The sequence below is a fragment of the Myotis davidii genome, unplaced genomic scaffold (assembly GCF_000327345.1).
Source record: "Myotis davidii unplaced genomic scaffold, ASM32734v1 scaffold436, whole genome shotgun sequence".
NCBI lineage: Eukaryota > Metazoa > Chordata > Mammalia > Chiroptera > Vespertilionidae > Myotis > Myotis davidii.
The window spans coordinates 898,316-917,146 of record NW_006292604.1 but is presented as its reverse complement, the minus strand read 5'-3'; the positions used below and the strand labels follow the sequence as shown (position 1 = coordinate 917,146).

Sequence of the window (18,831 nt, the reverse complement as noted above, 5' to 3'; positions counted from 1 at the left end):
ACGTAACAAAGTTCCACCTGACAACCATTTTTCTGTCTCCTTCCTCCCTTCAGGAACAGTTTTAGAAGTGGTCCTAGAAAGAGAATGGCCCAGAAATATTCCTTTTCCCTACCTAATTATCTTCTCTTATTCCTAGAATAGGTGAGGAACTCCTTTAGCAGGAAGTGGTCTTTAAGAACCTGCCTTCACCTGGTAAAGAATAGATATGTAGATATACGATGATTCTGCATGTATTAGAGTGTCAGGGAAGTTCAAAGGAGGCTGGGGACAAAGAGGTTTGAAGTAGAGAGTGAACACAATGCAAAAGAGTCAGAGATTATTATTGGTGGTCAACACGTTATGTAATGCCATCGGACCCATCAGTTTTCAGGAGAAAGAGCTACTCCAAGTTCTATGGGAATAAAGGATGTACTAGAATTTGTGGAAGTAATTAGACTATAGACAAATGTGAAGGCTTGCTGAGGAAGTATTGTGTGGAAGGGGGATGTTGAAGGACTAGAGAAATAGTTGGGAAAAATCATGAAAGTTTGGGTGCCAGCAGACAAATTGGATCTTGTAGGAAATCCAAGAAACTAAGCCCTCCTGATAGCCAAAGTGGGACCAGACATGGGGGTACACACTCTCTCTTGGGTTCTAACAGCATAAAAAAGATAAGGAAAAGATGATGTAGGAAGATAAAGCCCTAGGCAAGAAGTGAAATAAGATGCCTATTTCTAACCATATTTTTATTTCAATTATTATTCATTATCAAAGGTAAATTTTAAAGAGCTCTATTATGATATTTCCTATGTTTGTTGGTTTATTAGATGAAGGACAATAAGCTAGTTAGAAAAATTTGGGGCCCTGGCTAGGTAGCTCAGTTGGTTAGAGCATCATTCTGATATACCAAGATTATGGGTTTGATACCTGGTCAGGGCACACATAAGAATCAACCAGTGAAGGCATACATAAGTGGAACAATAATTTTTTTTCTCTTTCTCTAAAATCAATAACAATTTTTAAAAGTTTTCACCCTGACATACATAGAATATATTTTGGGTTCAACTTGCTTCATATTAAGGATGAGTAAATTGAGATCTAGTAAGTTTAAAAGATCTATTCAGAATAATACAATTAGTTGTTCTGTCAGCCAACTCTGACTTCAGTGCTTTTTCCGCTGAACCATATTCCTCTTTGAAGAGACATTTTGACTTCAGTTTCTGGCCACGTCTCCCACTCTAAAACTCTCTGATCCCATTATTGACATTTACCTTAGCAAATCCACTTTTCAGGGCTCGATCCTGAGAGGCAGGATGGTCTCTGGCTTCCCTAGAAACCTCGCTGAAAGAGGTGGGTGACGGAATAGAATTTACTGTCTCTTTACAACATAAGAATATTCATCTTTAACTAATTTCACCCAGAAATTCTGACAACCTCTTACATGTCAAGTTGACAATTTGAAAGGGTACAAAAAGAACCTGAGATGACCCCTCTGCTTTGGCATGGCCTGAGTGTCAGGTAGTTCTACTGACTCATTCTGTTTTCTTGTGTCACATTCAACTGCCTCCATGTTGTCTTTTCAGATGCCTGCTAGCCCTCCAGTGTGGCTCGGCTGGTGCAGCATCCCATCATGTACCAAGGTTGTGGGTCTGATCCCAGGTAGAGGCACATAAGGGAGGCAACCTATCAGTGTTTTTTTTTCTCTCTCCCCCTTCCTCTCTCTCTTGAAAAAAAAAAAAATTAAAATGCCTGTTACAATGGATAGATTAAACATTTAGCTCAAATGTATTCTAAGAGAAAGGAAAAACAAAGGGTGTGAAAGGGATTTAAAGTGATTTTTTTTTCTCCCCCAAAGATACATAAAGGTAGGAAAAACCTTAAAGTAAATGCAAGTTATGTTTTGTCATAAGACAACTTGAAGTCTTTGAAAACTGGAACACACTATGAATCAAAGCCTATCCTAAAATGTTTATAACTTAAAGTCAAGCTGTGCTGGTGCAGGAATAATGAAATTGGAATGCCTGGGTTTCTCTACCATCTCATATCTGGTTTGTCTTCCATTCTCAGGAGATTTCTAGGATTACCTGGACAAAGTACAGCCAAATTTAGTTGTGCTTGTTGGTTTCTCACTGCTGCTATTCATGACACGTAAAGTAGTCAGTTGCTGGTGCTGTTGATTAACAGTCATGGTAACACGGGAGTTTAATCAATCTTCAGAGCAACGTATTGTTTGTGCCGTTTGTAGCCAATGTCGCAATAAGGATCTTTTTTCATACATTTAAAATTCACAAACATCGCCTCCTTTCACCTTCAGGGCAGTGGCCTATTTATTTTCGGATTTCTGGAAGTGGTCGGTATTAATGAATTATTGTCAGCTTTTTGATAAGCTACTAAAGATGAAATCCACTTTTCAGGAGAATGGTGGCTATTCTGCCATCCTGTTTCTTATGCCAAGAGAGGGTTGAGAGCAAAAAGTCCATGTGGGCAAATGAAAATATAACGAATGGCAGTGATGCCACACCAGTTTTGGGGTACTGTTATTGGGAGGATGAGTGAGCGTGAAAGGGTGGTGGACGTATGCTGAGCACATGGAGCCATTTCTGCTCTCAATGGCCGTGTTTGGGCTTGGCCTGATTTCTCCTGCTTCCTGCTGCCGAACGCTCCCCACAACAGCTAGGTGCTCAATGACTTTTTAAAAAGTCACCTGGAAAAAGTTGTTAGAGAAGGAATTTGATTTTGAAGCAAAGACTTTAAAAGAAAAGGTTTGATGTACACAGGCTTGGGTGGAGCATTAGGAAACGGTCACCCACCTGGTCACACCCACCCTCCAGCCTTGAATCTTGTCTCAGCTTCTTGCCTTTCCCCACCATCTCCTTAGCTCCCACTCAACAGTTCTAACCAGCTACACAAGCTTAACAATTAGCATCCAAATGAACATAAGCCAAAGCTCCACATAATGGAAAAGAAAAGGAGGACATCAAAGTGGCCCATGGCCACTCACCCACGATTCATGGACTTTTCATAGAATCTAGGGCACCATATGGATCCGTTGAATGAGCTGATTCCCTGCATAAGAAGACTGAAGCAGCAATCCTTTGTGCATCTATGGGAACAAAATAGTCCCAAGAATATGTTTGCTGTGGGAAATTGGCTCCCAGGGCCAGGAAGAATCTGTTTATTCAGTATTCAGTTATTCTTCTGACCAGTCGTAATTATTTCCTATAAGTAGCGATTAACAATCTAAATATTCAGAAATAGAGGGAGCTCAGAGGGAGACTTAGAGAATGCGAAGGGGAGGGAATGCTCATGGAGCGAGGTGTAGGAGCAGGTAGAAAAGAATGGATGAGGAATTTAGGGGAGAGAAGTGAGAGGAAAGAATGGTAGCTAGTAGCCTCTGTTGAGTATACTCTGCTAATGTTATGTAAATATCTCTCCTAATCTTTCCACACCTTAGGAATGACATGCTGCTATAAAAAATAATAAGTAAGTTCAGAAATAGTTCTCCAATCTTCATCCTAGGTACATGTAATATGTCATTACCTTCAGGCAAAAGTGAACCAGAACCAAAACGCTGGCCACTGACTGTGTCAAAAGTGGCTTTTGACACTTCCAGTATCTCCTTTTCTCTGACGTTCTCTACCACGGCCCTCACTTTCTGCTTGTTCGTGAGGATGGCTACCATACTTAATACAGCACCCCTTCTGCATAAAGGAGTTTAATTCTTACAAATTGAGCAAAATAATTGAGCAAAATAATGTCACGTTGCTTTTTTAAAGGATGTTTGGGGGAAAGGGAAATAAACTGGGGCTTCAGCAAGCACACGAAGAAGGAAACAATGTATTGCATTGGGGCGAGGAGTTTATTCAGCAGCACTGACATCTGAGTCTGCAGGTGACCTCGTCTGGACAGGTAGGCTAGTCATGGCGTTCACCACCAGAGGAGAGCAAGCAGAGTTTTGAAATATTTGTTCAAGTTTAATGGCTGATTCATTGCCCTAAAAAATTGGTTTCTTAAAGAAGTTTTTAATCTGAGTCTTATTGTATCCGGACTACATGAAGGGATATGGACCCCATCTTAGATAAATAGGCTCTGTAGGTTCTAAATGAGTGGAATATTGACCTCGACTCTTCCCCGCAGTGTGGTTAGGCAGGATGGTGGAGATGACTTATGAGGCGAATTTACCACATTAATTTAGGTGACATACTCTTCCCTTCACAAATAGCTTCGACATTCTCTGCTCACACAGCAAGTACCTTCTTTCGAGTCAGCAGTAATAGAACACATTTGCTCTCTTCCACACATTTAAATAGCCAGTTCGCAAAAGCCTCATGGAGAGTTAGTTTACACATATTTAAAAAAGGGTAGACTCTGTTTGTGAAACTTTGCATTTAGCCCTGGCCCTTCCTTCATTGCTTGTTTTAGTCAAAATATTATTTTTTGGAATATCTTAATTGGAAATGAAAATACACAAATAAAATTACTAAAAATATGAGGGCTGTTGAAACAAAAAGTTATGACAAAATGTCATTACACGTGCAAGGATTTCACTGTTAATCAGCTACAAATTCTAAGTTTCCTTCTTATTTTAATAAAGGAATTATGTATTTTAAAAGTACTGTCCTCAGGGTGGGTCTTTTGAATGCTGAGTGGCTAATAATATATCATATTTATGGTGTATTATCTTGATGATTTCTGTAGCCTTGGAAAGCAAAGTCCTTAATGAATATAGCCATTGCATTTCCTATAGTCTTTCAGTTCTGTAATTATTATAAGGTATTTGAAAGCCAAAATTTCATACCTGTATTCTTTATAGTGGAATTATAAATATGAGGTAGGTGGGCAGATGAGTTTTGTTTACCTTACCCTTTAGAGGAGAAAGTAAAAGATAGAGTGAATAAATAAATGGCTTCCCTTAATGTTAAGGAGCCAATTAGAAGATCAATAGATTTTTCCCGAACCATCCAGCTAGTTTTGAAAATCTGTCCAAAACTGACAAAAATGTATCTAAAAGTGGCAATTTTAAAATAATAATAGTATACTCCAATGTAACATATTTGACTTCAGAATATTGAAATGTAAATAAGACTAGGTCACCTTAATTTTGTGTTTATTATTTATACCCCACATTGTTAAAATAAAAAGTATTTAAAGGGCTTATTAAAAAACCAACTTTATAAGAAAATTGGAAAATGGAAAAATAAGTAGGCCCTGGCAGGCTTGACTCAGTGGTTGGAGTTTTGGCCTGTGTACCGAGGGGTATAAGTAATATAAAAATGAGTTTGATCCCTGGCCCTTGTCAGGGCAAGTATCAGTACAGGAGGCAGTCAGTTGATGTGTCTCTCGTAGCAATGTTTCTCTCTCTCTCTCCCTCTTCCTCATTCCGTCCCTTCCTCCCTTCAACCCTCTCTAAAAAAATCAGTGGAAAAAATATTCTCAGGTGAGGATTAACAATAACAACAACAAAAGTAGGGAAAATAGGATAAATCTGGGGGTAATATTTAATCATAAAATACATTTTATAATGTCTAATAGACTTTATTGTAAATTAGCTAAATATTTTCTCTCAATCTTCCCAGCACCCAACACAGAGAACATTTTAAGGAGTATTTTATTCCTGATATTGTAAGATTTTTCCTATGGATCCTACCTTTCGTTTATATGAAATATATTCCTCAAGCACATATTTCCAAAATAATAAACTTAACAAAGGGATAATGTAGTGAGAAAAAATTATTAAATTAAGAAAGAACACTCAGTTTTAATTAAAACGTAACTAAATTAGTCTTGATCACACTTTTCAGTGGGATGAAATGGTTTCCTGGCTATGCTCAAAAAACTGGGGAGAAGATTAAAGTGAACATTCCTATATTTTCATGCTAATATATATTCAATATTCTCTCAACACCTCAAGATTATAGTGAATATTTTTATCCTGACAAGTTAACAAATTGATTGACTAGGCCCAGGAGGAATGGTAAGTATATTTAACACAAACTGAGCATATCTAGTTATCTCTATAAAACATATTGGAGGAATTCCAATGATACTGGCCAACTGGGAGACCATCCAGAGATATATTTGAACCTTTTTTTCCCTTCTCCTTGTTTCATAGATCACGCACATATTTGCTTCTCATCTGCATGTTAGTTAAAGCCATGTTAACAATATTTATTGAGTAACAATTATGCATCAAGGTTTTATAATTGCTATAGTTGATATTAAGAAAGAGCAAGTCCATTACTTACAGCGTACACAATAGAGTAAAGGTACAGATCAAAGACTGTATAACACAACCAGTGTAAGGAAGGCCAGCAAGAAGTACCGACCACCGCTGATAGAGTGCAGAGGAGGGAAGGGTGGCCTCTTGGAAAGGGACAGGGTTTCTGGAAAAGGTGGTATTTAAGGTGGGATTTGAATAATGGGTATGATTTGAACCAGTGGAGGAGGATGGTCCTTGCAGAAAGAATGCCATGGGTGTAAGTACTGAGGTGGCATTCAGTTCCATTCACATACTTAGCCCTCTGTACACAGCAACCCAGAGAAGCAGCCACTATAGGAAGTCATTTCATCTCTCCTCTTATGTACACAGCTCTCCATTGCACCTCAACCCCTCCACTTTGAAACATGACTCCTTCCCTATCTCTGGTTTCATTACAGAATCCTCATTTCTGCAGCACTCCCTTAAAATGACAACTCATTTGCATGACCTGCGTGACTTTGTCATAGGCAACTCTGACTGAGATCACCCCCAGCTGCCTATTGATGAGATGACAAGAAAACCGCTTCCTTCCTCTGCGCTCCCTCCCTTCCCATTGAGACAGCACCTAACACCTTGTACTCCAGATTGGTTGACTCCAGGGCCATGATTCTCTGCTTATAGGAGGCAGGATCAGATACTGGGGAAACACTGTAACACAGGAACTGTGAATCATCTGGTTTACTAGGAATAGGAGATATTCATAGATCGGTGAGACAGACTGGGAAGATAATTTAGGCTCATATTGTAGATGTCTCTGAAGGAACGGGCTGAGAAAATTATATTTGATTTGATAGGACATGCGAATCAAATGGGGGAATCTGAATAGGGCTTACTGTTTGCATTCATTTCTCTCTCTAGATACTCTGTGTGTGTGTGTGTGTGTGTGTGTTTTCATGATGCATTTTTATAAGGAAGAGGGTGGGGTCTCCATAGTGCCATTTACAACTGCATGCACCAGAGAAAGGCTTTCTGGAGATGAGGGTGCTGATGCAGGTTGGGAATGTTTGTTAGAACACAGTGCTCTTCAGAATATCACATTCATAAAGGACTCAAGCATCTTTGAGAGGGAAATGGATCGCTTGTAAAATAAAAAGTATTTTTGGTATTTTTATGAAGAAACCCAAAACACTAAGTTGAAAAGACATATACATCTGTATTTTTTTGCAGCATTATTTATGATAGCTAAGACAAGGAAGCAACCTGAGTGCCCACCAAAGGATGAATGTCTAAAGAAGTGGTACATATATACAATGAAATACAATTCAGTCATAAAAAAGAATGAAATTTTGCCATCTGTAACAGCATGGAGGGACCTAGAGGGTACTGCATAGAGTGAAATAAGTCAAACAGAGGAAGACAAATGCCAGATGATTTCACAAATATGTGGAATCTAAAAAACAAAATAAACAAACAAAACAGAAACAAACTCAAAAGTACAGAAAACATTTTGATGGTTGCCATATGGGAGGGGGGTTAGGGGATGAGTGAAAAAGGTGAAGGGATTTGGAAGTACAAATTGCTAGTTACAGAATAGTCATGGGGATGTAAAGTACAGCATAGGGAATATCCTATATAATAAAAGGCTAATATGCTAATAGACCGAACAGTGGAACAACTGAACAACTGGTCGCTATGACATATTCTGACCACCAGGGGGCGCACACTTGGAACATGGTGGGTGTCAGCTGTGGCGGGATGGTGGAGCAGGTGTGCAGGGGCGCCAGATCAAGATGGGGCACCGGTTGCTGTCATCAGGGCAAGCCTCTGGTGGTTACTGAAAATTCTTTGCTCTCATGTACCGTGGTCCTGCCTGGTGCTTGCACTTGCTGCTGGCACTGGCCCTGCTCACACCTGCTGCCGGTGCCTTGGCGCCAGTCCTGATCGCCTCTCAGGGCTTCTCCACCTATCCCTGCTCCTGAGGGGCGATTGGGGCTGCTCACACCCACTGACGGTGCCGGGCCCCAATCAGTGGGAGTGAGTGGTGGCAGCGGGAGCAGGGCTGCCAGCACACAGGAGACCAGGGATTGCAGTGGGAGGGGCCAGGCAGGGGCATAGAGGATGGGCTGAGACCTGCACCTGTGCCCACTGCAGCCTCATGGCCCACAGTTCCTTTCAAGGTGCACGAATTCAGGCACTGGGCCCCTAGTAGTCAATAATACTGTATCAGATGGGTACTAGGTTTATCAGAGTGATCACTTCATATGTTATATAAATGACTTATCATGGGGTTGTACACCTGAAACTAATATAATATTGTATGTCAAGTATAATTTAAAAATAATCTTAAAGAGAAAGTAGACAGCATCAGTAAAAAGGGAAATATGCACTAACCCCGTGGAAGTCTTTAGTTTGAGCTGGCAGAGACTGAATGGAAATGGAGACAGATCTCAAGAGTCTCATGCTCTGCTGACAGCAGAGCTGTGGTTCAGTTAGCTCCTAGCAGCGTGTTTAAGGGATATTGAAACCCTCCCAGGGAACAGTACACTTGGCAGCTCCCTCTTGGATCATCTTTGTCATGTGCCTTCTGTTTGGATGTATACTACACACCAGTTATTTTAAGGAATATTTTTAATCAGTTGCTGTGTTCATTATAGCCAGGACAGGCCAACACAATCATAGACTGATGTGAATGTTTTATTCAATGAACCAAAGAAATATCTGCCAGGGCTGTACAGGACTCGCAGTGGACTGAAAATAATCAAATAAGAACGGGTTTAGGAAGCCAATGGCACTGACAGCTTCTGAAGCTGAACACCAGCTTTCCCCCCTCTCCCCCCCCTTCTCTGCAGTTTATGTGAGAGTCACTGAAGAAAGAAACTTTTGGCATGATTATATTTTCTTGTGGAATGTAACTAATTTCACAGTGGAATAATTTTGACAAGAGTTCTTCGTTTCCATATGTTCATTTAGTTTTCTAGAAAAGGGGTCCTTGCCCTGGCACATTGGAGTGCTATTAAACCCTCTAGGAAAACTGTTTGTTTTTCGTGCAATCGGTGGCAAAAGGAAAAAAAGAAAGAAAGAAAGAATGAAAAAGGGAAAGTGAGTCAGGGTAAATTGCTCTAATGCAAGTGCATTCCAGCACAGAGACCTTAAAACCAAACAAAGTGAGGGACATCCTGAACCAAGGGGAACATTATGGATGAACATGTGTGTGGAATCCACACCTCCCTTCCACCCCTTCTACAAGTGTATAAAACCTTTGTTTTACAGTCCGCCTGAGGAGTCACAGTGCTTTCATTCCACTACAGAATCACTTGAGAAACAAACGCATGAGAATAGGTGGCTGACACTAGAAAATTAAATTTTCACTTTTTTTTTCCATAAAAAAAGATAGCCTAAAATTTGCATCTAGGATATTCAAGGAGGAAAATAAAGAATAAACAGATATAGTACTGACTGATGTTGGATTCATTGAAGGGCAGGTGTCTTATTTTCTTGGCTTATATTGATTTACTTCAAAGCTATCATTGTTGAATAGATTTTTTGAGGGACTAGGGCTCTTGGCCCCAAATCTTCAGGAGGTTCAAGGAGGTTTTATTCTGGCACTTAATTTATTTTCCAGATTGAAAAGAAACTTAGGCTCTTAAATGTGAGCTTGCTTCATCCACTTCCACCCTTTACACACTGCATACACACACAACATATTTTGAATTGTACCTCAAATAAAAACCGATCAGATGAATAATTTCTGCTTGTTATTGTTCAGTTAAGTGTCAATAGAATAGAAAAGAAGTAGAGCCACAACAAAGCAGTGCTGTAAATGCTGCTGTATGCAGCTGGGACCATACTAATCTAACATCAATTTAAGCTCAAAAGAAAAAAATACAAACAAATCCAAATGATTCATTCACAGAAAATTTATTGGTAACATTTAAGTGCCTGGCATTGTGCTAATGCACAAAAGACATTGAAAGTTGAATAGGAAATTATATCTGCTCTTGAGATCCTCAAAGTCTAATATCAACAATATTTGTTTCTTTATAATAGCAAATATAGAAACATATGACATGAGTTCAATAATAAATTAATAGTTAATAGGCAGCTATAAAATTAGGGTTACTATAAGCAGTCAAAACCAAATAGCACAAATTAGAAAAAAATTGCAGCTCATATTAATAGAAAAAATATCTATTTTCACTAAAATGTAAAGAGCATCTATCAATGAATATGATTACCCAATAGAAAAATGTGGAAATGTTATAAACAAATAAATCATTAAAGGAGATACACATAACCCTTAAAACTATAAAAAGACTCAATCATAATTATAATAAAAGAAGTACAAATTTATTTTACACTGAAATAGCATCTCTTACTTATTGAGATTGACAAAGACCTAAGTTTGATAATGCTGTGTGGTCAAGAATGTGCGACAAATAAGCACTTCACATATTGCTTGAGAAAGTATAAATTGCTACAATACATATGTGCAGGACAAAGGAAAATGTTGATCAAAATCTTATACCCTTTGATAGAACAATTTCCCGATTTATTCTGTAGGTATAATAGTACATATTCGCAAAGTGACATATTACAAGGTTATTAATTGAATCATTGCTCAGAATGACAAAAGTTAAAAACAACTGCAAGTTCATCAATAGGGAACTGATTAAATACACTATGTTGTAATCCTACAATAAATATTCTATAGTCATAAGAGAATGATGCTATACGTATTAATATGAAAGTACCTCTCTCCAAAACACATTTTTAAGTGAAAAAGGCAATGTGCAGAACCTACCCTATAATATGCTATCACTTGTGTAAAACCAGAGAAAAATCATGCTTTTGTCTTAGCTTATTTATGTATAAATATCTTTGGAAACACAATAACTGATGGGAAGGGATATTAGGTGACAGAAAACAATAGCGGAATACCTCACTGCATGCCTAATTGTATATGGGGTTTTGAACCATGGGAATGTATAACCTGTTTAAAAACTAAATATGTTTTTAAAAAAGGAAAGAGGAAGAAACACATAATTCCAGCCTGGATGGTAGGAAAGACTTTAGAAAGGAAGTGGGATTTGAGGTGAATCTTGGAAGATGAGAAGGAAGAAAGAAAAGATTGTCAGGAGCGGGTACCCAAAAGTATGAAAATATGTGGAGGCTCAGCAAAGCTATAAAATGGCACTTAGAAGGAAGTTTCCAGGAGCTTAGAAAAGAGCTGGACTTATAAAACAAAGGGAATGGAAGGCTCAGGAAGGAGGCCCTGGTCATTAACACCAAGAGTTGCAGGAAGTCATTCAGGGCTATAGCACCCTGCAGTTCATCTGAAGTTGTTCCAATTTCAGCTCTTATCTTTTTGCCATTGGGACTCTGTGGTTCTAGTTTTGTTAATCTGTAATCTGCAGATTGTTTTCTGTAACCATGTCTCTTTGTTAGACAGCTGCTTAATAAAAAAGTAACAGGAGGAGTGAGAGATGACGTCAACAATTTACAAATCTGTTTTGTGAGAGAACTTGCATGTGCCAAGCAATTTGGACGATGACAAAGCATTTATGTTAAAGTTCAGAGAGTCTTGATTATCCCAGCACTCAGTTTATTAAGATGCTTAATAGCACATATTAACTGGATGTCATATGAAGTAACATGCATGTTAACAAGCCATTATACGCTGTAATTTAAATGTAAGGGATGATGATGAAGATGACGATGATGACCCAAACATGATGATCCTGAGAGGAAGTGAAATTTTCACCCTAGCTTAGGGTTTCCCTCATGCCTAAGCCAGGTCCTCCCTGTGTTTTCCTTCAGACGTTGGGTAAGTGTGGTTTAATGAGTAAAAGTAACTGGGGTTCCAAAAATGCTTCATGGATTTATATTGGAAAAATGGGTTGGACATCTCAGGAGAAAAGGGAGGGGGGTTGGATACTGTAAACAGAAGTAACAACAACATGAGAAAAACTGTGGTCTTCTGAAAGGGCCCGACGTGCTCTGGGATCAGGGAGTAGGAAGGGGCGCTGCAGTTCTGACCGGCTGGTCATTCACGAGGTAGGTGGCATTGGCCTAATCATTTCACCTCTCTCAACTTCACTTCACTCATAAACTGCGTAGTATGGACAAGATGCATGGTTTTTAACTTTTCCATGGGCAGCACCATTTTATTTTTCCAAGAGCATGCCTTCTTAACAAGATCAGCAGGTAGAAGAATGATGGGAGCTGCTCTGCGTAAAGCAGATGTGGGCAGCCAGGTGCTCTGTCTCCTTCGCACCCTCAGGTAGCCTCCAAAGGAGGCAATGTAGCCCATTCATAAATGACCAAATCAGAGCATCTTCTGACCCTTTCAAGGACTAGCCTTTTTTTTTAAATCCTCACCTGAGGACATGTTTTTATTGATTTTAGAGAGAAAGGAAGGCGAGAAAGAGAGAGAAACATTGATCAGTTGCATCCCATAAGCACCTCAACTAGAGATCAAACCTGCAACCTAGGTATATGCCCTGACAGAGAATCGAACCCGCACCCTTTCAGTGCACAGGATGATGCTCCAACCAACTGAACCACCCACCCAGGGCCAAGATCTAACCTTTTAATTGTCCATGGTTTTAACATTCTGAGAGGACTAACGAGATAAATAGCCTATGGATGGGTTATTCCAAGATATCTTTTGTCAATATTTCCCTTGATCATTTTAATAGTTTTTAAACTTTTCATTTATAATAATGCCATCTACCTGGTATCCTGGTGGTTTAGGCCACCCCAATAACCTTACTGAGTTATGTATGTACCAACTTCAGAATCTTATAACTGAAACATACATGGGTTGGCAATTATTTGTTAGTTAGACCCTAAAGGCAAAAAAATGTGAGCCACTCAAAGCAATCTCACCTTAAATCAACTCTATTTATTGGCATTATATTTCTCTCTTATATTATTCTCTAATTTTTTTTTATGTCTTCAGAATAATCAATTAGTTCTGAAGAGAAGAAAAATGCATCAAAAAGTTACTTTTCCTCACAGTGTGGCTAGCTTTCTATCTATACTTGATTATGGTACATATACCTGAAAGCTCATGAAACTCAAAGCTTCACTGTTAGCATGATTTGGGCTAAACCTTTAGGATATACTTGAAGCAGTCCAAGTTAGTTTACTACAGAGACCTGGCACTACACAGTTAATGGATCCATATTTCTAACACTTACATGGTGTTTAACTCAATGTTGGGAAGCTAGCTTCTTGTTTATCAGAAAGTTGGATGGACGCTGCCTAACTGAACTTAATCTATGTTCTCAGAGCAGTGGCTGAAATGGATTGTCTAGAGCAGTGGTTCTCAACCTTCTGGCCCTTTAAATACAGTTCCTTATGTTGTGACCCAACCATGAAATTATTTTTGTTCCTACTTCATAACTATAATGTTGCTACTGTTATGAATCATAATGTAAATATCTGATATGCAGGATGGTTTTAGGCAACCCCTGTGAAAGGGTCGTTTGACCGCCAAAGGGGTTGCAACCCAGAGGTTGAGAACCACTGGTCTAGAGGAAGTGTCCATGGTGTTCGGCTCCCACTTTATTCAATGACATTGACTGGAAAGGTTAAGCTCTGGAGAGTGAGGTCTGCGGTGGCTTTGGCTGCCTTCTGATTGCTTGGGAAGGTGTGTGAGCAGCATGCTTCATCTTGCGTCGGGGAGCCCAGGAAGACCCCCTATATACACGGACCAGCTCCTGATGCTGGAATAAGCGTAGCATGTTGTGCAGTCCTTGCCGTTCCTAGTATGTGCTGTCCGTGATTGGCACATGCTCCAGAAAGCAGCAAGGCTGGACAGGCGACACAAGGGAAAGTGAGAATAACATCAATAGCCTCCCCGGGGAATGTGTTTTAAAGCCTGCCATGTTGTCAGCATTGTTTCAGTGTGACAGCTGGGGTTTTGCCAAGTATTGAACATCTGACCCCATTTGGCTTGTCACTTTAAGCTCTGCCTTATTCTAAATGAAAGGGCTGGCCCTCTTAGAAGCTATAGCCTGAATCTGAGTTTGGTTCATCACCAAGTTCAAGATGATTATCTGAAGTTTGTTTGAACCTCAAGGGAGAATGAAATTGAACTGGAAAATCTCGCCAGAGCGAATTTCACCTGTGATTTTTGGCCTTTCAGCTTTTGCTTAGAAATGAATGGCATGAAAGTAGCTTTTGCCCTCGGGCCATTTGGGACTATATGGTAGATTCCAGGCATATCATATGCCACTCTGGTGATAGTCCAGCAGGGAAAGAACATATTTAATCATTTTTGAAAGGAGAACTAGGACATGGACTTTAGTCTCAGGTTTAAATTATCTTCCTTTAGCTGACAGATATTGTCATATGTAACAGTTCATATATTTCAGCTCCTAGAGACAGAGATTTTTTTCCTACTAAAACTTCAATGGCTAGAATACATCAAACGTAAACTCTCAGAAATAGTAAGAATGCAAACGTTAGAGTTAGTTAAGCCTGGGTTTAAATTTTGTGTATACCTCTCCTTAGAGATGCAGCCAAGAGCACGTCATTCACCTCTCTGAACTCAATCTGCTTATTTTTGAAACAGGATTGGCAATGCGTCCTTTACAAGCCTGAATGAGGATTATACAACCTCTAAGCATAGTGTTTGGATCACAGTAAACTCTCTAGGAATGTTAACTATTTTTATGTTAATCGAGTGCACAAAAGACACATAATATATGCATTTAACCTACAGACTTTTTTACTCACATTCACCATCATCCCTTCCAAGGCAAGAGGTTTTAATAAAGACAATAATGGCAGTAATACAATGATAACAATAATACCTATACCTTTGGAGGGGGATTATTAGACTAAGTATTATCATTTTATGTTGTAAATGTTTGTAAGACAGGAATCATGGTCTACATTTTACTGCATATTGTTAGTATTTGTTATATTTTTTCCTTAAAAAATGCTATGCCACTGTACTCCATTAGCCAATATTTTTTAAAATATATTTTTATTGATTTCAGAGAGAAAGGGAGAGGGAGATAGAGACAGAAACATCACTGAGGAGAGAGAATCATTGACTGGCTGCCTCCTGCCCACCTCTCACCCCCACCCCCCCGCCCGCGTTGGGGGTTGAGCCTGCAACATGGGCATATTCCCTGTCTGGGAATGGAACTGTGACCTCCAGGTTCATAGGTCAACTCTCAACCACTGAACCACACTGGCCAGGCATCACCAGCCAATATTTTAAGTGAATTTTTAAGGAATGCCCTAGTAGGTGTTGTTCAGTAGTTAGAGCATCAGCCCACACACTGAAGGGTCACAGGTTCGATACCCAGTAAAGGGCACATACCTAGGTTGCAGGTTCGATTCATCTAGTTGGGGCTCATATGGGAGGCAACCAATTGATGTGTCTCACATGGGTGCTTTCCTCTTTCCTGCCCTTCCACTCTCTCTAAAACAAACAAACAAACAAAATCAGTGGGAAAAAATACCCTTGGGTGAGGATTAACAAAAAAATAATTTTGTAAAGAAAGAGTAATTGTACTCATAATGATAAGAAATGAGAGGGTTTGTTTAGGATGGAGATTCTAATTTAAAAAGTTTTGATCTTCAGACTCTTGCCTTCCTAATGGAGAAATGTGACTGTTCTTTGGATTGTAAATGACTTTGCCAGGAGTATCGGTTCCAAATTGGCTGCAGATTTTGCTCTAGTATTGAGCTGTCTTAAAGTGGCAAATTGGCCAAAATAGATTAATTAGTTTGTGACATTTCAGCTAGGTAGGCAACTTTTCTTCCTAAATGGTTATCCAATGGTACGGTATAGCCCAGGGATGGCGGACCTTTTGAGCTCGGCGTGTCAGCATTTTGAAAAACCCTAACTTAACTCGGGTCCCGTGTCACATATAGAAATTTTTTGATATTTGCAACCATAGTAAAACAAAGACTTATATTTTTGACATTTATTTTATATATTTAAATGCCATTTAACAAAGAAAAATCAAACAAAAAAATGAGTTCACGTGTCACACGTGTCATAGGTTCGCCATCACTGGATAGCCTCATGTAACCAAATTAATAGTAAAATAGGAGATAATTAGTGAGTTGGTTCATGGTCACTCACATAGTGTATTTAGTGCATTAGGATGCAAACATTGAAGGACCATGAATCTCTATTTTATTTAATATTTAGTGAGTTTTATTTCTTTTTAATTCTCTAATGTATAGATTTGTCAATAAAATAAGGAGACATCAAGTATTCTGAGTAGACAATATTTACTTTTATATATTAGGGAAGCAGCAGAATTTGAGCCATTAGATAGGATATGACAAAACTAAAAAAATAAACAATAACATGAAATGAAATGATTACAGAGTGTGCCATGCCACTGGTCTGTATTTTTATAAAATTGCTTCTCCTAAATATATCCTGTTAATTGTATGGGGGTGCTTCATACCTTTTTCTTTCTTCATGTTTCAGTAATTCTTTCTTTCCTATTTCTATTATTATCCTGCACTGTGTTATTTCATTTAACCAGCAATCTTGTATTCTTACTTCACCTTGATCCCCGCTCCTTGCAGGAGACCTGCTTCTCCACTGGTCTCACACAGGATGGAGAGAAGGCAGCCCCCTGGGCCTTTTAATGACACTCGCATTGCTTCAAGGCTTCTCTCCCCAACCTGTCGTCTTAAGAAATCATGATTCCATTTCGTTGTTGTTGTTGTTTGTACTTTGAACTGATAGGTGTTGCTGGGAAAGTTAAAATTCCTAGTCTAAAACTTTGAAAGTGTCAAGCCTGCTATAAATGTCCTATTTCCTAGAAGCCACTATTTCCTAGAAGACATACTATTATAGATCATGGGAAATATTTCATTTATAAAGGAAGCATAGATAAATTTGGTGATAGATATTGAACCAATGAAATAAAGAAAACATGACAAGTTGAAATAAAAGAAATTTAGAAAAAGCGATTCATATTCTAGATTCTTGGAAATCCCTTTTAAAATAGTGCAGAGGCCAGAAAATACCCTGATTTCTTTATCCAATGCATGCTGCATGATTGGAACAAGAGAATAATTTTTTGGGGAAAAGAAATCACTTAGTGATTTTTGCATTTTGCCGTCATCATCCATTTCCCTTTCCGATGGCCAAAGGGCTACTAACTTAAGTCTCAGAAATTTATAAGTACCCCGAATCCTGTTTGCTGTGAACAACTAAAACTCTTTCGTGTAGTATCCATACAATGAAATTTCAGCAACTGAACATATGATCTTAAGATCTGATAAGCCACAGAGTTAAGGACAGCAGTTGTCACAAAAGGTAGCTGGCGATGCTAAACTCCACAAGTTGCCTTGCAAATCGATCTCCTTTGGTAATGAATGCAGGCCCTTAATTTATTGAAACTAATTTTGAAATCATGGTCCCATCCATACTGTCTACTGTAGAAATAATTTATGAACATTAATTGCAGGAAAGAGAGGAGCCGTTTGCTTCCCGGAGCCCATCAGCAAGCTGTCCTTCCTGTTTTATCAGTAAGCAAAGCTGAGAGCAAATAACAGATGGAACTGTCCCTCGGTGGCGGCCCAGAACACTCATGAAATATAGCACAATCTTGCTCCGGCGCGCTACGCTTTTAACAGTGGAAGATCAGAAGCAGGCGAGCTGTGGGCTAGGACGAATGCCTGCCTCCGATGAAACATCCCTTTCTTCTCGCAAGATTCCTGTAGCAGATTGGACTTTGGCAGTCGATCTTAGTGGCTTGATAGAGTGTCATTAGAGAATGCATCTGGAACATTGTGTGGAAAAGGAACAAACCTCAGAAGATTAAGATGCATCTAAGGCCTGGTCTGTACTCTTAATGGGCGGTTAAATTCCAGTTCCTTTACATAGCCATGAAAGACACCACAAAGCCAAAGATGAAGCTTCCCAGACGCTGAAATGGGGTCCTTGTTTACCATCTGTCATGATCATTTCGTCCTCCCGCAGTGTTTTGTTCTGCTTCCTATAACTAGGTATTTGTGGGGTTTTTGTGTGTGGGTGTGTGGGTAAAATCTTCTGCATCTGCTGTTTGTATAATCACACTGAAGGCTCTTACGAGGGCAGGCGAAGCTGGGTTTAGTATATACTTTTTTTTTTTTTTTCTCCTAATGGAAAGATCTATCAGCCCAACTTCAGTGACTATGATGGAGCAGCTTTTTAGGCACTCGGATAGGAAGTGGTCCTCAGTTCCACCAACCGACCCTCTAGTCACACCTAGTTCCCTGTGACTTTTCATGGTAGCTTTTCTAAAGCTTTCCCACTCACCCAGGGCCCTGACCCTGCCTCATGCCTTCAACATTAAACACGGCCTTCATCTCCAAGTCATGTGAAAAGAACAAGGCTGTCTGAGAGAACTCTTTTAATAAACAACCGCCGCCTGCCCGCTCCAGCTCCCAATTCCCTGCCTTCATTCATTCTCCCCTTTCCTCCGATTTTAGGCAGAAAGTGACCTGCCTCCTTTACAAAGTTAACTCAAACACGTGTGTTGTTAATGTTACCCTCTCCAGTACATGTTCCCATTATTTCATCAATTACTGAAATATCCAGCCCCTCCCCTTCAATGTATCCTCTGACGTACTTGTATTTACCCCTTAAAAAGGAAAAGCTATAGCATCGTTCCAAAAGT

At 39.4% G+C, this 18,831-nt stretch overlaps 1 protein-coding gene across 1 annotated transcript in view; it reads left to right on the top strand.

Moving 5' to 3' along the window:
• Positions 1-18,594, top strand: part of SLC7A11 (solute carrier family 7 (anionic amino acid transporter light chain, xc- system), member 11) — a 125,024-nt gene extending 106,430 nt beyond the window's left edge. The window contains exon 12 of the mRNA XM_006766050.2: positions 17,638-18,594. Coding sequence (XP_006766113.1) covers positions 17,638-17,702 — 65 coding nt within the window. The 3' untranslated portion in view covers positions 17,703-18,594. The remainder of the gene's footprint in view (positions 1-17,637) is intronic.
• Positions 18,595-18,831: the final 237 nt, after the last annotated feature.